Source organism: Aulostomus chinensis, chromosome 9, assembly GCF_037954235.1.
Source record: "Aulostomus chinensis isolate RoL2024-O1b breed Wild chromosome 9, RoL_Achi_v1.0, whole genome shotgun sequence".
NCBI classification, from domain to species: domain Eukaryota; kingdom Metazoa; phylum Chordata; class Actinopteri; order Syngnathiformes; family Aulostomidae; genus Aulostomus; species Aulostomus chinensis.
Genome location: NC_141328.1, coordinates 3,802,782 through 3,824,559, shown reverse-complemented (window position 1 = coordinate 3,824,559; position 21,778 = coordinate 3,802,782). Strand labels below are relative to the sequence as shown.

The 21,778-nt window shown below is 44.8% G+C and overlaps 2 protein-coding genes and 1 long non-coding RNA gene across 11 annotated transcripts in view; 1 reads left to right on the top strand and 2 right to left on the bottom strand.

The window, feature by feature from the left end:
• LOC147255451 (uncharacterized) overlaps positions 1-21,778 on the top strand; it is a 65,864-nt gene that overhangs the window by 19,297 nt on the left and 24,789 nt on the right. For 6 of the 8 annotated variants that reach the window (XR_015117841.1, XR_015117844.1, XR_015117843.1 and 3 more), the window contains exons 3-4: positions 92-150; positions 7,355-7,426. This is a non-coding gene — a long non-coding RNA (uncharacterized LOC147255451). Of the gene's footprint in view, positions 1-91; positions 151-7,354; positions 7,679-10,227; positions 10,259-21,778 lie in introns of those variants that run through there. The other 2 variants (XR_015117846.1, XR_015117839.1) reach the window with 2 other exon arrangements.
• Positions 4,187-12,472, bottom strand: cbln4 (cerebellin 4 precursor). Its single transcript, XM_086213181.1, has 3 exons — positions 11,749-12,472; positions 10,114-10,230; positions 4,187-7,546 (listed from the first exon to the last, which is right to left on the bottom strand). The coding sequence occupies exons 1-3, from the start codon at positions 12,013-12,015 to the stop codon at positions 7,349-7,351; spliced, it is 582 nt and encodes a 193-aa protein (XP_086069307.1). The 5' UTR covers positions 12,016-12,472; the 3' UTR covers positions 4,187-7,348.
• LOC147255450 (uncharacterized) overlaps positions 18,700-21,778 on the bottom strand; it is a 32,056-nt gene continuing 28,977 nt past the window's right edge. For both annotated transcript variants that reach the window (XM_086213178.1, XM_086213180.1), the window contains one exon: positions 18,700-19,073. In XM_086213178.1, coding sequence (XP_086069304.1) covers positions 18,972-19,073 — 102 coding nt within the window. In that variant the 3' untranslated portion in view covers positions 18,700-18,971. The remainder of the gene's footprint in view (positions 19,074-21,778) is intronic.

Sequence of the window (21,778 nt, the reverse complement as noted above, 5' to 3'; positions counted from 1 at the left end):
GTGACGCACATATTATGATTCAGATCTTCTGTTCTTGCTTTTCTGCTCCTGAGACAAGCTTTGCCAAAATGATCTACATCTCTCTTCGCAGCACTCCCTCCAGCAGGCCTTCTGCATCCTGGCAGACGGAAGAATTACAAAGGTTGCAATGTGAGTAATGAACCAACTGAAATCTCATCATATGGAGTGACTCTGAGTTTCCCTGAGCAGCCCCCCTGACCCAAACACCAAATGAGCTTTTCATTTACTATTCAGAAATCGGAATGAGGCGTGTTGCAGGCACAGAGGTGCTCTGGAGAACTGCACTGCATGCAAACGTGGTTTCGCAGTCCTTCGGCCCAACAAATCAACAATTCTCTTCCAAGCTCATTTGCATACAGTAGCCCGCTCGCATGTTCAGCTTAGGTGCGTAGCATGACAGGACACGTTTCGCTGCTGCCCTGCTTGCTGCTTGTGAAATTGTTTTCGTCTGTGTTGTAACTGGACGCGTGCGGTGATGCATACTTTTTTTTTTTTGCTGGATTTTGTAAAATCAAAACATGTTATTATTTAATGACCAACGATTTCCTCTTGCTAATGTATAATGCACCAGAATTAAGATGAGAAGAGCTGAAAAACCGCATTGAATTTAAGTTTTGCAAGAAAATTCATATCAAGGAAGGGCAAATGTCAAGACTATATGCCAAAAAAAAAACCTTAAACAAGGGTGTTGTTACGCAGGACCTCAACCGGGTCGATCAGTTGAGCCTCTTTCTGCAAGAGAGACCCGAGTACGTCTGAGCGAAAGAGAGCCATCAAGGCCAGGCAAAGGAAAAGGAATGCACACATAGCCAAGTGTAGCTGCGGTGCACGGCTTGAGACAGCCTCTGAGGGTTTGAGTGGTTTTTCCATCCTGACACTTAAGAGGCACATCCCCCCACAGCAGGACAGCATCCTCACCAGCTGATGTAGCAGCAGTTGTTGCTGGGTCGAGCAACTCAGCCCCGGTGTTTTAAAGTCACTTTTCGAAAATGGATAGAGGAAATGAATATAGAAAGTACTGTGACTCTAAACTCTGGTGTAGAAACACAGCCAATGCTTCAGTCAGAATTTGGCATTTTTCTCAAGTAACCTGTAACCCCACAAAATAATGTAGTTGGCAAATGACACCCTGCATTTGAAAATAACTTTGGTTGAGTAGGAGGCCTGGCAGGCATGCTAATGTTGGTGGCATTAGAGCAGATAAACAAACTTAAGAATAGACACCGCCCTGCAATATCATGATGCAGACTACACCTCTTGTTGGGGGCACACTTTCCTTTTTTTTTTTTTGGTATGATGTAGAAATCTAAAACTTGACAGGCGTCTGGCACGGAGTGGCAGTTACTCAGCTATGAGGCAACTACTCTTCCAACTGATCTCAGAGAAACATATGAAAAGACGCACCCCATTACGTAGTGGTGCCGCGGAGTCTGTCAGTGCTGAGGAAACTCTGCCTGTGTAAAGTCAGTTAGGATCCCTTTGGTGGCGGAAAAAAAACAAACAAATCCCCAATTCAACAATGCAGTTCTCCGGGAGGTGATTAATGTTGTTCTGCTGCTAACGGAACTTTGCCGTTACTCGCTGAATGTTTTATGATGGACCGGTTTAGTTGATGAACAACACTTGGTTTAAGTAGCGGGTCACCCAAAAATGAAACCTGAGTCATTTTTCCTGAAGCGCTGACGTGCCAAAAACGCTCTGAGCCTCACGAAACGCGTGGCGTCAGCGAGAACTTTGGACCAGCGGTATGGAGGAAAGTTCTGGTTTTATTTTTGTTGTTCATGTTTTCGTTTTATTGTTGTTTATTTGTTCGAAAAACTCCCCCCCCAAGGAATGAAAATTCCTCCATTGTCTCACCTGTATTCCAGTGAAAGTTCAGGGGAGGATTTTAAGTCCACCAAATGCCGCTGGAGTTTCACAGGAAAAGCTGTTGCAGGAATTTCCCAAACAAAAGAGGTGACTCAAATGAAAGCAAAACCAGAACATGAGTCTGTAGTCTGCATCAGGCACCGGACCCTGACTCACAACCGCAGACCCTGGAGGCTCGGCGGCTGAAACCACAACCACAAGTGTGTGTTGCTGCCGCTAAACGTGCAATATTAGGTTTCCTTTCTAGTGAGCGCTGTGTTTTACCGTGGAAGGATGAATGCTTGTTGTGTTTTGCGCGAGCCTCTGTTTTGTTTCACTGGGGTTAATGCGGAGTTAAAATTCAGTTCATGGGTTATGAGTCCCCCTGGATGCAATCAACACAAGCGGTGCTGTGCATATCTCAGCGCAACTGCTGGAAGCAATCTGTGTGTGGAGCTACGGTGTTTAGAGACAATACATTCTATCACACCTCAATATAGTCCTCTGAAATGCCAGTATAAAGGTTAGAATTCAGTTTGGAATTCTACGCAGCACAGCTGCCACTATATAACTTTGAGGACAGGATGAACTTGCCTCGCACAAATCCCCTTTTCTGCAGCAAAGTTTTTACTCTACAACTACATGACCGTAAAATCACAGAGTGTAAAGTTCTCAGAGTGACCTTCTGTTTGCCGTTTTTAATGAATTCCTGTTAAGTCGGGAGAGACGCGGTTTTCTTAAAATTACTTTTTCAGCTGGATCTGTCTTATCTTGTAAACAGTCAATCTGACAGCCTGAACACCGCCAGAAACAAATCAAGCTGCAGCAGCAGATAATCTCCAGCAAATGATTCCAGGATCAGATTCATTAACGCAGGGAATCATCGCAGTTTCACACAACACAACACCACAGTCAAGCATACGTCCCGCTGCGTTAATTATAATTAAAAACCTCCTGTCTGATAAAAGGCCATCTGTAACCTTTGTTCATGTACTAATGACGTGAATCCTGCTTTATTCATCGATTTATTTGTTACTCATGGATGTTGTAGCAGCACCGTCTTATCAGCTGACACCGTACGGGACAAATGATCATGACACAATAACGGGTTTGTGTCCAGGGGTTTTTCTGAGTTACGAGTCCAGAAATATATCATTTACATGTGGAGGTGGGGTTTGATAGATACACCCTCGTTCGCTTGGTTGTGAAAACACAGGCTCAACTGTCGTTCTCGTAGAATAATAAAGAGGAAAAATGTCATGAATGAGCCGCCAGGAATCCGTGTTTTCACCATCGTATTTAATATCACTGTAATGATGAGTAGAAATACTGCATTGTTGTAGTATTCCCCCTCCTCCATGCGTGCCTGTCCCACTGACCTTGACCTTTGACCACAAATGTTTGTTTTTGTTTGTTTTTTCTGGTCGTCTTTGAGCACCAGTGGATTTTGGTTCTACATTTGAAGAAGTTGTCGTGTTCTTGTGAAGTGGCCATGACCTTTGACCTCCAAAACTCTGCGGTACATCTTTAAGTCCCTCGGCTGCTGCTGCGTTGGTGATGTTAGCTGCGCTGCTCAACATGCTAATATTAACGAGAATAGTTTGAAAACTGCTAAATTGCTGTTTAATAGCTTTTTTTCTCTCAAAGGTGAGTTGTTACGCCTCCACACCCGCGACGGCGGTGGGCAGGTTCCTCAGCCGTCCCATTCTAGTTCAGGCGATGTTTCAGGAACGTCTTCCTAGAACTTCTTCTCATTTTTAAGTTTTGTCCGCTGGGACTCAAGAATGAACTGACGACATTTCCGTGGTCAAAGGTCAAGGTCACGGTCACCCAACATGAATGCAAAATATCCCAGAAACACCCGGAGCTGCCGGGACTCGAGAGGGACCCGACAAGATTTTGCTGGTCAAAGTTCAAAGGCTAAGGTCACTTTGACAGATGCTCAGCTGTCAATCATCGATAGCTGAGTCAAGCGATTATAAAACAAGAGCATTTGATGTTAGAGCATGAGGTGCTTTTGTGTGTCAATCCAAGCACTCTGTTCTTTGGAGACGCCTCGTCCTCACACGTGGAACTCGAAGTTCTCTGTTGGTTTTGACAAACACCGGGTGGCACCGGGTGGCCGGTGAAATAAGATGAAAACCACCGGTGGGGAAAGGGTTAAAGTCAACCATCGGTCACAGACGTGTGGTGAAGGTAGATTAAAAAAAATACAGATTGATTTGAGCTCGATAAATATACATAGTGTCAGAGGACATCAGACGGATTCGATGTTGCCTCACTGTTTCCGTCTGCTTGATTTACGCAGCGCTCTGTCACCGAACATGCCTGCAATATTAATGGGGTAAATATCCTGCCCTGTTTCCTTGAGCAACTGACGGTATGAAGTGTGACACCAGTAATCTGCAGGAAGCCTGCGTAGCTGCACAGAAAAATTATATACACTTCTTTCATTCCAACCATTACCTCTTTATTCACCTGACAACCATCCACCGCAGACAAAAAAAATACATCGGCAAACAGCATGTAGCAACATAAATCTGATTAGTGAGCATGACCAAGTAGAACACTTCACATTTTTCCAGCTAACGAAGGTGTCGATGACTATTTCAGGATGGAACGGTCGTGTAAGTCCCGTAAGAAAAGCTTCAACCGGGTTGATTTTGAACAGTGAAGCCGCCAAAAAAGTCCGGTGGTAACTGCTGGCGGCGTCCAGCCATCACGCACTGTTGGAGCACGTTGAGCTCAAGAGCCAAAGTTAAGGAGTTTATTAATTCATTCATTATCCCAGGCTGCATGGAAGCTTTTTATGTTCATCAGCCGTGACAGTTAATTATAAGCATGTTAAGGATATCAGTTGCCCGCTAAACTTTATTAAGTCCCACTAACCAGAGGTCTGTTAAGGTAAAAGTGCCACACATTTTCGACAGCAAATCCGTTTTGCGAGAAATCGATTCCCGGCTGAATATTTGTTTTATCGGGATAATGTGAGAATGTTTGCCAACTGAAGGAAAAAGGAGTTCAATTTAGTAAGAGGACTGGCAACTCCAGTTGAATGCTCCCAGCAGACTCTTGTAGTCCGTTTTAACCTTTAGCAAAGACTTCCCTCCTATTGACGCTCTGTTAATTGAATAAATTTGTTTTTTGGGAGAATTGCACTCGAGTTGCAAGCCATCCAGCCTAAACTGTTTTAAATTAGCATCTCTGCTAACATCCTGGTCACCCACTGATGACCAGAGCAACCGTCAGGGTGATCTTATGCCACCAATTTAGAGAAAATGGTTCCAATTCATCCTGATTCAATTGAGCGCTGTGGTGTAAACGTTTTGATCGTCCCTTCACGACAAAAACACCACCTGATCACCTCATTTCCTGCTCTGAGTTCTTTGTCAGAACTTTTCACCGGTTTCAATAAATCGACTGAGTGAGAAGCAGTGGAAGCTTTATCAGTAAAGAAATATGACCCTGCAGAGGAGTGCTTGGCGGACGCCCTGCAGGAATGTACAAGCTGCGTTCCCTGTGCCTCATTGGCTGGTGTGTAAACTGACAACACCACCACACATAGCAAGTTAGCATAAATATAACACAATAAGTGTATGGATTAGTTAACGGACAAAGTTGTCCAGCAGATTTGACACTTGGATACTAAATTATATTCCAGTTTAAATGTTTTCTTGCCAAACAACGTAAACTCATAGCAGCAATGGCTCAATTAAGCTTGTAATTCACTGTTTGGCTTTCCATGGCACTGTAGAGCTGAAACAAGTAGATGATTGATTGATTGGTTGGTTGGGTGGTTGATTGATTGGTTGGTTGGGTGGTTGATTGATTGGTTGGTTGGGTGGTTGATTGGTTGGTTGGTTGGGTGGTTGATTGATTGGTTGGTTGGGTGGTTGATTGGTTGGTTGATTGGTTGGTTGGGTGGTTGATTGATTGGTTGGTTGGTTGATTGATTGGGTGGTTGATTAATTGGTTGGTTGGTTGGTTGATTGGTCCGGCGCCTCTTGAGATGATTGAGTTGGTATACAGTGAACATTTGCTAACAGTCACAGTTTTCTGTTCAAACACCATAACAGACTCCAACAATAGAAGTTCAAATAATGATAATGAAATGATTAAAAAAGAAAAAAGAAAACCTTTCCAATCGGCTGCGGGTCAGGACCGAGGATCCTCCTGGGTTTGATGTTGTACTTCAGTGGATTAAAGTTAACATTTTTCAGACATGTCCAGTGTTCCAAACCTGTATGATACAGTAAGGCCAGGGCCCCTTGGATTTGGGGGGGCCCTGCCCTGCTGGTAATCTGGGCAGGTAAAGATGGCGATTTCGCCGAGACAGCCATCGGTGACTTAAAGTATGTGACATTCTATTGACTTTAAACTGCAACTACAGTCGTTCCCCAACTTTAAACCCGCAGCAACAGATTTCTGCACCTTTTTTTTTTTAAGTTGATGTAGCAAACAATTTCCTATTTACACATCCAGCAACAGCAGGATTGTCTGTGTCTGCTTCGGCAGTGCACGTTAATGAGGAAACAGCTGGAGAACAACACTGAGGACAGTGAACCGAACCGGAGGAGTCACTTGCAGAGACAATGAGCTGGAAGATGTTAGGATGCTGAACCGAGGGGATTTCAGTCGGGTGATAATTGAGAGGTTTTTTCACTTCGAGCAACCCCTTTTTACGTAAATGATAAATCGTTAATCAGAAGCGCTAATGATAGCCACTTAAACCAAAGTGCTTTTACTGCCTAAATCTAACGTCACACGGGATTTTAGTTTGTCAACAGCAGCCTCCATCTGCAAAACCACTAAAAACCACCTAGTTAAGAATTCATTTCCCTCCAAATACATTTAGCAAAACAAATTAAAAGAATATTAAGACAGTTCAGGGGACAGGTTTAGCATTTGACTCTGATACACCCAGAGCAAATAAGTGATCAGAAAGAAATGATTAAATCTGACGTCGGATCAGAAAAGCATGAGTTCCTTTTTTAATCAGTTTTAGCCATCCGCCAATGTACACAGACACCGTTCATGTAAACTTGAACCACGGGCTTACAAATGTAAATACTCTGGTGATGAGATGTCACACGAGTAACACGAGCGTACACAGTCGTCACCCAAAAGGCCGATGCGCTTGAATGCAACAGATGAAAAGGAATCAGTATGCAAGTCGAGGCAGCGTCTGAAAAGTACTTCAGGGATGTTCTAGAGTTCCTCTCTGAGGCTGCTTGAGTGACAGGAACATACAGGAGCAACGGGGAACATTTCAAGTCTTTTTTTTTTTTTTTTCTCATCTGGACGGGAACTCGCCGCCTCCAGAGAACGCCGACAATTTCTAAAAATTTCCTCTCTTTTGTGATCCATTTCCATCCATCATTTCTCAAGATCCAACCGATGCAGCAGCAATGTTTTGATTACACAGTGAAAACACATGAAAGTCAGTACATTTACAATCTCCTTTTTTTTTTTTCTTTTCTTACAGAGGAAACACAAGAAAGCCAGAAAATGTTGAGTATTGCCAACCGCCGACGAGGTTGCCCTTCTCCAGCTTTAGGTAGACTTTGTCCTCTTTTTCTAGATAGAGCAGAACTCCGTTGGTTGCAGCCTCGCGAGTGACGTCTTTGTCGCCCGCGAAGGCCGATATCACCGGTTTCCCATTCAGCATCAGGTTCACCTTTGGAAATCCAACAGAAAAGAGTGATCAACAGCCGCGAAGCAGACGGAACGTTTCAGTGAACCAAACAACCAATGAGCAGTCTGATAACAGGAAAGGTTGAGCGTTTGTTCATGTTGGCCGCGAGTTCCCAAAGTGTGTGTGTGTGTGTGTGGGGGGGGGGGGGGGGGGTCATGACACAAGATTTAAAAAGTATTTAAAAGGTTTTAACTGTTTATGAAGGTAAAAAAAAAAATAGAACTGCTACTACAAAAAATAGCAGCTCAACTGCACACTGGAGCTGCTTCAGGGGGTAGTGGAGGTTGCGGGTCCCTGACACCTTGGTTTTGAGGGTCCCGGTTTGAAAAGTCAAGGGGATTTTTCAGGCAAACGGAGAAAAAGAGGTAAAGAAACTCAACAGCGATTATTTTTATCCAAGCTGAGCCTCAAACGTGGCCTGTTATCAAGGAGGGGGTTGATTATCAATTTTTCTCTTTGTTGGAGGGAAGGTAATGTTGATTTGGAGAGCAGGCGAGGATCTTTTCATGTATATCTCCCACAAGATGCTTATTTTATAATAGTAGTACTACACTTTAAAAAAAATAGCAATAGCAAAGCACAACAAGTGGAAAGATTTCGGCATAACAATAAAATAAAACATTATAATCACAGAGAAGGAGTACATAGAGCACCTTACCTTGCTACAGTAAAATGAGAGGATAAAACACAGAGATAAAACTTGTAAGAGACTCGTTGAAGGGGCTGAATATTTGTCCTTGCAGATCCATTATAAAAACGATCAAAAAAAAGGATTAAGTTGATTTTAAAGTAAGCCTCATTGTGATTTCATGGGATTGTGTAAACACAAATGGCTTCCCCACTTCTAAAGAACTACGCAAGAAAGGATGGCCTTTTAATTATAAAATGTGGACTGCCTAATATTTTTGTAAAAATTGGAGCTTCTTGACCAAAGCAGACTTGCTAAGCTCAGTAGAAAGGGCCAAAGCAACCAGAATGCACTGGGCTCGTTGCCTTCCAAGTTGCTTGAAAGAAACCGCTTTGGCCTGCGTCTGGAGTGAGGGTTTAAAGAACCGGCACGGCAGCACCAGATGGGTTGAGCAATGGCTGCTGCAAGACATTTAGCCAACGAGTCGGTTCCTTTTGATGCGGTAGAGACTCGCTGACCCCTGTTGTAATACTGAAGTCCTGCTCAATGCTGATCGGCGGTCCAGTCGTCTCTGGAAAAACCACTTGGGATTCATCCATCTATTAGTCCCTAAAACCATAGAGGAGTTCCAGAGTGCTTCAATGAGTTCATGCCAAACCTGAAATTACCTCCTCACGCTGCCTTTTACGGGGGTCAGGGGTGAAGTTTTACAACGGGGGGGGGGGGGGGGGGGGGCGGATGCCTCCAGAAAACTGATGACTCAATAACAAGGCCACTGTGTGAATTTACACCCAAATGCGGGGCAGTGCTGTTTGTTGTAACTGAATGTCGATCTAGAGTTGGCTCACCTGCCGATGCTGGGGCTCGTGGATTCGACCCACGACTCAGTTTGATGCTCATTAAAAAACATTGAAAAGTACATCCGATTGAATTTGGGAGGGCACCCGGGGTGCCACCCTGGTCACCCGCCTGTCTCCACCGCTGATGGTTACATCGCGGTTCAACGTAGCCAACCCTTTATACTCGATCATGATCCTTTCCACGGTGGACATGTGGATTCCCTGCTACAACCCTGGTATGGCGGGTGACGGACACAGTTGTCAGAACAGGCGTCGGTGAAGCTCCGGGGTCAGACTGGGCCTGTGGGTGGTAGCAGCCAAGTCTGGCGGTCCTTCAAGTCCCAAACACAACTTGAATGCACCTGATGACGTTTTCCTCAACTCAACAAAGTCTTTGTTTGTGCCTGGAACTTGTTGACATCACATAATGTGATTGTTCAACAGAGGATTTCATTCCAAGACGCTGATGTCAGTGAATAACCATAAAATTAAGTTTTGGAAATGTTTGTGTCCCCCCCCCCAAAAAAAAGAAAAAGAGAGAGACGCTGTGGTGCCGATACTGCAATGATAAGAGTTGAAATTATACGACGAGAGGTTGTGCTTGTTTTGTCCTTTGACTTATTCGTATGAGATGGGTTGAGAGAAACGCCGGGGGAGGCTTTAGTAAATATCGTCGCCTGCTTAAAATAATCGCCTGAGTCGGGTTTTTTTTTTTTTTTTCAAGTTTTCCAGGAAACACAATAAAACATCATAAGGTGTTGTTTTAAGCAACAACAACAACAAAAAGTTGTCAGAACGACTGATTTAGGCAGTTATTTTCAGAAGGTGACAATGTGACACATGTACTGCTTACTCAGGTGTGAGAGGAGAAACTACACGCTGATACTGGAAGGTATCACAGCCACAGCGGCGGTTCATTAGGGGTTAAACTCTCTGAACGTGAAGTGGAAAAAACCCTCTTCGCACAACAGAAGTCGCACAAAAGAGCAAAAATGCACACCGACGTGTGACCGAGATCAGGATTCGTCAGAAATGGGGAATTAAACTACGCAGTGACTTTCGTACAGGAGCAGAGAAGTTACCTGTATGGTTTGACTCTGGTACACTTTGATGACGTGGAAGTTAAAACTGTAGACTCCTTTTCTAGGAGACAAAAAGACTGACTCAAATGTGAAGTAGTTTCCTATGTTCACCAGAACCTGCGAGAGAGAGAGAGAGAGAGAGAGAGAGAGAGAGAGAGAGAGAGAGAGAGAGAGAAGCATGTGATGTAGCCAGCAACTCAAGGGTTAATACCAGCAGGACTTCACCAAGGAATCAGGCACGTTTCTCCCCCTGTTCAAACATTTTCATCAGCCTTATTTCCTCTTCCAGCGTCTCTGTTGCAAACCAGACGGACAAAGAGATCCAAAAAAAAAAATAAAATAAATGAGGCTGACCCAAATGTATATTCTCTAAATAAATTCCACTTTTGGGCATAAACAGATTTCTTTTTTTTGTTCCTCACATAACTTAATAAGACAAAGAATCCTCTTGGCTGTAGTGATGGGACATTGAATCGGGAATATTGGAATTGCCAGTACATCCACACATCGACTGACTTCATGCACAGATGGGATATAAGAATGATGGTGCAGGTCCAGGTTCCCTTACACGGATGAGAGCCACCAGCCGTGCGTACGCCGTTAAATAAATTGCCCTAAAATATATAAATAAACAGGCTCTCTTGTACTTTATAAACATAACACCAGCAAAGACAGTACACTCAAGGAAAAGCAGCTGTGGTATCAGCAGATTGGTATCGGGATCAGGGTGAAGTCGCTGTGGCGGTGCAGCTCTACGTGCTTCTCTGGGTGACACCAGCAGAGTGATAAATAAATGCATTTTGGAACTTTTGCTTCCCTTTCTAAATATTTCAGTCGGCATACAGCGAAGCACTTACTGTGTCTCATGAGTGTCATTTAAGGATTTAAAGAAGACTGCAGTAACTCTAGAGGTATATTTACTACAGAGGAAGGGGGGGGGGGAGGTGATGATGGAAGGATGCAGCAAGGGTTCGAACACACCAGTCTCACCTGTCCAAAAACAAAAAACAAAAAAAGCATGAAACCACTGCAGGATCTTTGACAAATGACTTTCATAGCAACAGCATGATCCACACCAATCAGATCCCTCTCAGGTGCTATGACAGTAAAACCTCCCGTTATGTAATTCTCCGAGAGGGCAGAGGATCGCCTCACGCTGCCCACCGCCACGGCTGCATGACTAATCAAATCGTGTTGTTTGATTTCTTTTGGGTGTAGTATGTAGGTGAGAATGTGCGTGTGTGTGTGTGAGTGCGTGTGCGCGCGCGCCGTGCACATTAGCTGTAAGACAGGAGTGCGAGCTCTGCAGGATGCCCGCCCTCCAACATGATCCACAACACTTCCCAAACCTGCCTGCGTGCGACATTTGAACAGTTTCCAGAACGGCAAACAAGCCCGAAACTCAGCTCTGGAGGTGCAGCTCCACGCTCACAAGTGGAAATGAGTCCCTTCATGTTCAAAGTCAGAGATAAAATATTTCCATTTAGAAAAATAATTCACCGGAAAAGACGGACAGAGACAGATTTTTTTTTTTTTTTTTTTTAGGCTGAAGGGGAAAAAAAAACTCTGCTAATGCGCCGTTGCAAAAAGACATTTGATCACTTTTGTTGTGAATTAAAAAAAAAGTGTCTTAACCTGGTCGAAGTAGATTATTCTTGTTTTGTTGCTCATCTCCGACGGCTCGTGGTTGTTGCTCCGGACTGCAGAGAAAGCCACCTTGGAGTTGGCAGCGCGCACCGAGATGCCTAACGGTGAGGAGGAAGCTTTCCAGTCCGTGGTCGGGTTAGAGTCGCACACCACCAGACATTTCCCCTCCAGCACGATGGGCTCCGTGTCATTCTGAGCTCTGGCAACCTCCGAGATCACGGCCCAGCTGAGCATCAGTATGAGGGAGTTCACCATGGTTCTCTCGCCCTCTCTCCCTCTCTCTCTTCCTGACGGCTGTGGCTGCACCGATTCGAAAAAGAGGGACCGTCTCCTGCGCCACCCAAGTTTCCCCGTCCCTCCGCTGGTCTCCCCCGCCGCAGACGCGTCTGTCGCTCTCAAATTCTCTTATTCTCTTATCCACAAATGTGCCATATCCGAGAGAGACATCCCCACCGTCAACAGAACCATGATGAAGTCTAAACCTTGTTCAGCAAAAGCAGGGATCACCGGATGCCCCTCATTTTCTTTTTCGGGTGCTTCAGTTTAAAGCTGGAAGATTTTTTTAAAATTTATTATTATTTAATTTCTAGAGACGATTGTTCCAGTTTGAGACGCAGATCTGTGGAGGAATCGTCCATAGCCTCTCACTCCAACTCCGCGTCTGACAGCAGCTGATCCCCGCAGCGTCGTGCGGCGTGTGTGCGCGCTCCAGCCATCCACTTTACGCACGCACACATAAGTTTTAATGAACTGCCCCTGCGTAATTTCCCTCAAGTTTGCGTTCCTGTTTTCCTCCTTAAAAAAAAAAAGAGGGCGTTCAACTAAAGTGTGCTGGTATGAACTGCCCGTGTGTCCCGTTGATAGAAGCACTGAATGAATATTCAGGTCCAGGAGCGAACCGCGAGTGGTTCCTGATGAATCCGGTATCTGGAATCTGCCCTGGAGCCTGAGTTTGTCTCGGGGTTTGTTTCTTGTAAGAATTTTCAGAAATTGCTCCATGATGCGGTGAGGTATCTGGATTTTATTGGCTGAAAATATTGCCCCCCCCCCCCCCCCAAAAAAAAAAACCCTATCAGTGAAGCAAAGTTTTCACTTCCAGGTTTTCAGGGAGGCAGTGGTGGGACCTTGGGTCTGTGTGTGGCTTCCTGAGCAGCATCAGTAGGTCTGTCTTCACTTGGACCTGTAAATGACAGTCAGTGTGAGGACAACGCCACTCTGTGTGGCTCCCATTTTGTGAGACTGACAAATGGCTGAGTGCCTAATGTCATGCATGTCAATATGTTTCCATGGCAATGGAAGATTTCAGAGCTGGGAGGTAATGTGCCTAGAAACATTTTCTTGGAAATATTACAACAAAGTTTCAAGCTCCTGGAAGTACACATTCAAATGGGGTTCATTATATAGCTCCCGAGAGCATTAATGGTAGAAAGCTTGGTAATAATGGTTCATTCAGCCGTGATGGTGGCGGCTGACACACCAGCCTGCTCATCTGGAGCAATTAGGGGTTCACTACCTTCACCGCTGAACTGGGGATCCAGCCAGCACACTTCTGTGGTAATTATTTTATTGTCAAGATCCCTGCACGTGTTAAGGAATACAATGGAAAAAAAAATACTTTAAGAAATGCAGTAAAGTGTCGACATTGTTTTGGCATAAAAAAAAGTATAATTACCACATTTAAATCCCTGAGGTAGCACCTACCCCGCCCACATGAAACATTCCTGAATACATGAATGTGGAAGTAAATTTTGTTAAACAAGTTTAACTTTTGGACACAAAATGTCTTGTAGTCAGGAGCCTCCATGTTGTGATTGTGTCCGGGTTTGGACCAGGACCAGCGTGTGATGTCACGAGTCCCCCTTCTGACACCAAACTCTTTAAAGTGGGATTTTAAATGAGCGCGACGAAGACTGGCGCTTCCGTTCCTGAATCTTGAACTCAACACAAAGGTTCTACAAGACAACTTTTGACTGGAGGGAGATTTGTTACCCGCCACCTGAAGACGTGTTTTCCTTTCTTTGTCAGTTTGATTTTTTTTTTTTTAAAGAAAGTAAAAAGAGTTACAACATAAATGGGAAAACTGTTTAAAAAGTTCTTTTTTTAAAGAGTGTGTGTGTGTGTAATCTACTTGCTATTAACATCTTGATATTCTAGACGTTGTGTGGTCAATGGTGGGATCAATCCCTCGTGGGTCATGTGACATCAGTGTCACCAGATGTGGTCGATTGGTGTGGCTTCATTTCGGTGTTTAGAAAAACGCGCGACGGTAGAGTTTCACTCGCTGGTTTGTTGTGAAGGAGAAGTTGGACGTGATGTCGATGTAGAGGAGTGGGAAGGAACTCCCTTCTCATTGGAGCGATGGATGTCAGTTCATGAGTTCTGTTCATTCTGCCAGAGCAGCTCTGCTCTCTGTCTTTAGCGTCCCTTCCCAGGTTTGTTTGTTTTTTTCCCCGCTCCAGAAAAGGTTCTTCTGTCCTGTTCTGGTGGGTTCAGAGTCCATGGCTCTTGCTCATCAATCAATAGCTGCGTTTCCGTTACAGTCTCCCGCAAAATAAAAGCGATATTTCCAAAATTTCCACAGAGGACAACTGCGATTCGCAGGTGTTTCCATCGGACGGTGTTTCGCGCACAAGCTGTGATTCTCGTCAAGCCTCATCCCGCGAGGCTCGACTTTGAGGAGGACCGGGGGTTGCAAAACATTCTGCATTTTGGAGCAGCTTTTTCAGTTGTCACTGCTGCGGTCGCCGCTGTTCCCATCACGAGACGAAGGCAGCGAGCGACGGTTCAGAGGTGAAGTCGGTGTGCGTGGGAGCGGACACGAATAAGGGATCAATGAGAGATTTAACGTCGCGCCCGATTGACACGTCTGAAGAACCACCTCATGAGGGCGTTAAAGAGTTTTCAAAATGAAGGTGTTTCCATTTGCAGTTTTTTTTATTGCAATATTTAGATTTTGCGCAATTCTAGCGGGAATGGAAAAGGGAGTGGTAGTGGAAACGCAGCTAATGTCTGTCTGGAGTTGGCAACAACCAACATGATGGCAGTCGCATCGAGTAAGAGGCTTCAACAGGAAGCAGCATACAAATACTGGTTTGAAAATTGACACTTGGCATTTATTATTAATTCCTTATTTATCGTATCTTCTTAATTTTACGAAAGAAATGTTCTATGCTGTCAAGGCTATAAAAGCGCAAAAACTTGGGCTTTGTAATGGCAGGTTTTGGTAAACACTGCTAATATTGACGCGCCACTTCCAGTAGATGAGTTTGTCAGGTTTTCAGCGCTTCGGTCAGTGTTCCTGGTGTAACGCCACCTGAGGGCGTGCAACCAAAGGGCTCCTCTACTCCACCCACCATTCCACACACGGCAGCGGAGGGTGTTGTGCAGCTCAACAGCATGCAAACACAATCACTCTCTCTCCCACACACACACACACACACACACACACAATGGTGAAGGCATCTGGTTTGTTTGGGTGCTCAGCGTCTTTCTCGTGGTCAGTTTGACAGTGTTCATCATTGAAGCGAGCAGGGAAAGTCCTGACCGCAGTCATGTGACCTGAGCCAGTGTTGACTGTATCCACTCCGTTAACCAACAACTAACATTTTTGGGGTTCACGTTCAGTGTTAAGGCGGCACGGTGGCCTCACGGCAAGAAGGTTCCGGGTTCGAGTCCCGGCTGGAGCACGGGGTCTCTCTGTGCGGAGTCCGCATGTTCTCCCTGTGCCTGCAGAGGGAGCAGCAGAGTGAACCGAAGTGTCGCGACACAAAAAAAAGAAATTGAGCGCATTTCGTGCTGGATCCGATCCGATACCTTATCCGGATTGGGACATCCATTCTGTTACAGCACAGAACTGGTTCAAAGTAAGGCACCGGCCCAGGAACTGGTCAGAAAGAGGAATCAGAGGTCAGGCTGAGTTGAAGGTGGATAAACAAATGAGTAGAAGCAAATCTTTGTCAGTGTCGAAGCCACCGGCCAGGTGAGGAGACATTTGTAAAATGACTTAAACTGCTTATGTGAGGGGGGGGGGGGGGGGGGCACATTCATATTTTACCTTCCAAACAACTATTCCCTTTTGAAAAATGCTGTCCGACATGGATGTGGTTGGATTTATCATCTGGGAAGTATTAATGAAAAGAAATGATAAAACAAATGAACTCCACTACTGATAAAAGAAGACATCTCTCAGAAGTTAATTAGTCGTCAAAGTAGAGGATGAAGGCGTGAAGCACTCTGACCGTCGGCGGGGCCTGGCTGTCGCGCATAATGAGCAGCTCTGGCAATCCGGGCCACATGTTATTGTATTAGTTTACACCAATTAAACAGAATCCGATGTGCGTGTGCGACTCGTTAGAGGAATAAAACAGTCTGAAGGTCGTCCAGAGAGGGCAGCTGTCAGTCACTGGCTTGGTACCGCTCTCGTCCGTGACTTTCCAACATTTTTTATCCGACTTCATCTGATTTTGAATCAAAAATTCCAGCATGTTTGTCTGGATCAATACCAGCAACATTCACCTGCCAATTTAAAGCGATTTCTTTCACGTTTTCGTTGACCCTGAACGTATCACTGAGAAATGTGCATCAATCGCTCCTTTCTGGGTGCTACAAGGGTGACGGAGCTTGAATGATTCAGCCGAACTATTCCAGGTGTAAAAGTTTGTTCACCAGCCATCACTGCGGTGTGATAACCTTCTCTGATTTATGGATGGCGTGTTCAAAACATCTGTAGTCTTGCCAAGGTGTGAATAAATCCATAGTTTTGTCTCAGTCTGCGGAGGACGGCGCGGAGCTTTTACTGGAGCAAAACTGCTCAAGAGTCGCAAGTGCGTATCAATACGTTCCTTAAAAAAAAAAAAAAAATTCTTTAGGAGTTGCAAAGTTGTGAAAAAGATTCTCACCAAGAATTATGACACTCTGGCAGCGGGAGGTGCTCCGAACTCATCAACGCCACGTTTTCCCCTCCTGCACCACTTCTGTGTGACTGCAGCGTGCAGGAAGCGTCAGCCTCGTATATTTAGCTTGACGGCGAACAGCAGGTTGGAAGCTCTCAAGCGTGCACTCCGTCTTCTTCATCCAGCTGGATTCTATCAGCAAACGCTTTGTTTTGAGCTAAAAGTCAAATCATACCTGGAGTTTTGGAGCTGTTGGCTTCCAGCAAAGCGAGTTGATGCCGCTGTTTTCCTGCATCCTGTTATTATAATCAGAACTGTTGAGAAACTCACTTTGAAAACAAAAATAGAAGAAGGAAGCTGTTCTGGAGTGATTTTAACCTGTTCAGGAGCATTTATTTGATCCCCCTGTGCACTTGGAGCCTTTTACCCAAAACAAGTTCAACATTACACACAACGGGTCGGATGTTTCATTCGGAATTGATTGGCAAAATGTCGCCAAAACCATGAAGGTGTCGGTGTCCCGTGACCTCGACTCGTCTTAAATAAGTAAATAAGGAAAGGAAAAGCCTAAAATATGAAGCCAGTGATACTAATATTTGTCTGCTGCATGATACCAGGAGATGGGCTGGTGTGTGCGTGTGTGTGTGTGTGTGTGTGTGTGTGTGTGCGCGCGTGTGTGTGTGTGTGTTCCCATCAGCTCACACCGCAGAGTGGGAGACAAATGTGGAACTTTGTTTTCCTCTGCACAGCGGCACCACAATGAGTCATAGCACCTTCATACCAGCGGCCTCCTGCTCCAGCTGCTGGCTAATGAACTTGCACCGCGGCACTCGGAGCGATTAATGCTCGAAGACCGGGAACGAAGCGCATTTCCACAGAGGAGGAAGGAAAATATCCCGGTGGCGGGAGAGTCTTTTCAGCCATTTGATGCTGTTCTCGCTGATCTAAAATGATGCTGTGATTTATTCGCGTTGACCTTGCCCAAAACCGAGTATTTTTTTAAATGATTCTAATGGCCAATGCGTCAGCGACACTCAAGCAGACGAATGATATTTTGAAGGCAGGTCTGGATGCATCCCTGTGTCTGCTCTTCTCTGATTTTTCCATTATTCGACAGGTTTGTAATGAGCTCCTTTGGTGTATCACTCACGGTGATAGATTGATGATACATTTCATCACCTGCCAAGGGTTTAGATTTTTTTTTTTAATTATTTTGAAAGTGTCTTTAGTGTCTCAGATGCTGGTGTGAAACCAACCGTCTGATGCATCGGGTTAATAATTGGAGACATGTAATTCATTTTAAAAGTGAATCTTAAATAGGAGAGAAATTAAATGTGTATTTGAACAGACTTCGCTTTGATGTATCGACGCTCAGGGTTAAGTCATCTTTTTTTAATTTGCCAAATCAGCATAAAGTCGCATCAGGTGAGGCTGTGCAAAGATCCCTCTGCCCGCAAAACTGACGAAAACAAACAGTGAAACTGGTTTTGTGCGCGACCTGCCAAAGTATCGCCAGTTTGTGGAGGTGTAATTAAAGTCGGTGTTTCCTCCTTTTTACAAGGAGACGTGCAAGTCTTCCTGCTCAGCGAGGAACATTTCACCTCCTCGCTCCACAATGGTGGCTCTCCTGTTATCTGATTAAAATGTCACACACGTGGACGTCGGCGCTGGCGGGGCTAAGAATACCTCCCAGTAGCATGTGAAGGGGAATTTGTTTTGCTTGTCATGTCTCGCCACAGTGCAGATGTGGTCCTGAATAAAAGGTGGCCTTCAAGCCCCTCCTGGATGGGAAATATCTCCAACCAGAGCACAACTGCATGTTCCAAATGATCGCACGACCAAGCAACACCAGCCAGAGCTGCTCGTCTGTTCTGTTCCTCTGCCAGCGGAGAGCTCTGGGTATTAGTGAGCCCTCAGATGCAGTTCAGCATCCTTCACAGCACCGGAGGGTTTCAAATCCTTCATTACAGATTTGTCTCAAAACAAACATCAGTAAACAAGAAGTCAACCCTAAACAAACCGACGTCTGACGCGAACGAATGTGATGCAGATCAGCTTTATTTTCTCCAAAATTGATTTCTACTGACTTTGTCATCCTGTTGCCCAGGTACATGAGAATAATGCAACGCACACAGAATGACTCCCATCCAGTGACCAGTGTGAAATGAACTCCGATACAAAGCTAATAGACAAAACATTGGCAGAGAGAAATGCAACCACATAAAAAAGCTGTTTGTTTTTTTTTTGTAACATGTCAAGTGACTGTATTTCCTCTAACACCTCTCCAGTCCCAGTGGTCCCTAACATGTACAGTAGAACTCATATAACGTCCGCGTGCGCCATCCTGAATTCGTGAATGAACTGACAGATCATCCCGAAGAGCTCCCGCGAGTCTTGGTCCGCCGGCTCCCCGAATTTCACCTCGACACAAGAAAAACAGGATATGACATTAAAAACACTGACCTGAGAGAAAAAAAGCAACGCCTCAGACCTTCAAGTTCACTTCAGAATTAACCAGAGCATTAACTTTTATCACTTCACTGGTCTCGAATATTTGTTCTAAATGGGCTTTTGATGTAATTAGCTGATATTCTGCTTCAGCATGCAGGCCATTCCTGGAGAGCACTCACACACCGAGGTAGCTGTGAAAAGCTGAATGAATACAAACCCCTGGGGGGTCAAGGGTCACTGATATAAAAACATAATCCTCCAGTCAAACTATATGAGAGGTCAGAGGAGCTAAGTGAACTAATGGGCTTGGTTCATGCAGCTGAATGTGCAGACGGAAGAAGTTCCAGCTCATAGGCTGATGTCACTCTCCTCACTTTGACTGTGTAAAGAAATGCAAAGCACTTTAAGGTGCTTTGCCTCCAGAGATGGGAAGAAATGAAGTCCAAACAATTTATTATTTGACTTTTTTCAGTCCCCGTATCTTATTTTTTTAGACAGTTTTTTACATTTTACGTGACTGTTTTTAACTCTCTACTTGCCGTCCTTTGTCTGAGAGTTTAGTTTTGATTTTAGTTTTGATTTACGATGGCAAAACAATGATCTAAAGGACTTACTAAGACATGTATTTTAGTGGTGATATCATTTGTTCTCTCTCCATTATACAGTAGGTGGCGCTAGCGCACATAAACGTCGGTCACGACTCATGGGAAGGTACATGGTGCAGCAATCTGAGTAGTCGGGGCTAAACTTTGATTTTAATTGATCGTCATCATATTTATATAGCATGTTCTTAAGATCTCAAGACACACCCTGTTGGTAATATTTGCATAAAGTCACATTTTGGGCAGTAGAGTAGTGTGCTAATTGGTCCGGGGCTTGACCTTTGACCTTTTCAGCACCGACACTAAAGCAAGATGCTGCGTTCATGCTGGGCAGCTGTGGCTTCCATGATTATTACAGAAAATGTGGATTGATTCTTTTGGGTCTATTTGACTCTGCTTGGTAAAAGTGTATGATGTTCTGACAGTGCTGTGTGTGTGTGTAAGTGTGTGTGTGTGTGTGTGTGTGTGTGAGAGAGAGAGAGAGCGAGAGAAAGAGAGGCATTAGCGTAACCCCCGCAGTTACCCTAATGCCCCCTGATTAGATCCGTTCTGACACATCCTCCATGAGAGCTCAGTCAGAAGTCGGAGCCTTTTCAGTCACGTCTGCCTTGATAAGTGTTTGCTGTAAACGTTCCACTCCTTGAATCTTCTCTGACTGAATGAGAAATAATTCCGAGACATCTGCAGCCGTAAATTATGGAATAATTACAAATGATGGTTGGCAAAATCTAATCTCCAACTATCATATTTTGGAAATTACACCCTGTAATGCAGGTTACAACCCAGTTTAGCACAGCAATCTTCCCGGTCATTACTTTTTCATAGAATTTGAACATGAATTTAAGTGATTATTAAAATATCAATGTGTGTCTCTCGCAGATTCATCCAAAAGCCCTCAGCGTCATCGCTGCTTACAGGTGGTGTCGCTGGCGTTTCTGGAAGATTTGCGCAGGTTTAAAGAACAAAAGCTTCTTCCCTGATGGTGTGTCAGGTGATCGTGCACATGGCGCTCTGGCCCTCAGCGTGCGAAGGAGAGTTTTCTGCATTCGTCTCCCACTGTTCTGCCCATTCTGTCTGAAAATCCCCAACATGACCCCCTTGCTGAGATAAAAGAGCACAGTTCTAGTTTTACTCAGCATGTTTTTCATATACGTTGAAGTCATAACTTCAGATTTAAATTGAGGTGAGTGCCGAGTCACTGTGGACTGAAGCAACTGGGAGTGTCAGCAGCAACATTCGTCCGACTCCAAAGAAGCCAAACAGCGTGTGACGTCTTAACTGCAACAGGACCAGTGTGTTTGCAGCCTCTAGATTGGTGGAAACTAAAGTTAAAAACCATCAGTAACTACATGTGTGCATGAGGGCTGTGCCCAAAAATCGGACACAGAAATATCAACAAAATTCTTGTGTATCCGTATCGTATCGCGGTAAAATTGTACCGAGATTTCACTGGGACATTTTTTTACAATCATTACTCTCATAAATTGGAATGGAAGTTTTGAATTAAATCAATACAACGTGTCGCCGATATTGTCGGACGACTCAGGTGGCAAACGGCAAGTTGTATTTTCAGCTCCGGTTTGTGATTCCTCAACAGGCACCGCATCGTCGTATCGCAAATTCATCCTGATAAGATTACAAGTCCAGCAGGTCCAGAACCTCAGTCTTTAAACTCATTTACACCCAGTAGTTCCCGTGAGCAAGAACGTCTACAACACGCAAAACCTTCTTTTAACAGGCAGGAACTTGGAGCCGACCCAGGCTCTGCGAGGGCGGCCATCTGCCTCGACCAGTTACGGGGAAAGAGAGCAGGAAACATAGAAGAGGAGAGGGAGACCAGAGGGTTGAGACACTGACAGACAGGTGGACGGGGAACAAGAACGAGATGGGAGCAGGTGGGCTGGGACAGGGAGGAACCTGTCGCCAGCATCATTGCCTCCGTATCACGCGTCATTTTTCCACCCATCGAATTCTGACAAATTTCGGGACACGGTTTTAAAGCAGAATGCATCACATGAAATGTCTCCAACAAGTTCACACACACTGACAGTTTTGTTTTTTCAAATCGCGCCC

What these genes read in the sequence shown, in the direction of transcription:
- cbln4 (XM_086213181.1), bottom strand. Translation starts at nt 12,015, where the DNA reads ATGGTGAACTCCCTCATACTGATGCTCAGCTGGGCCGTGATCTCGGAG. An exon ending in GAATAATCTACTTCGACCAG is followed by an intron (nt 10,231 to 11,748) that starts GTTAAGACACTT and finishes TCTCTCTCGCAG; the next exon opens with GTTCTGGTGAACATAGGAAA. An exon ending in ACCAGAGTCAAACCATACAG is followed by an intron (nt 7,547 to 10,113) that starts GTAACTTCTCTG and finishes GGATTTCCAAAG; the next exon opens with GTGAACCTGATGCTGAATGG.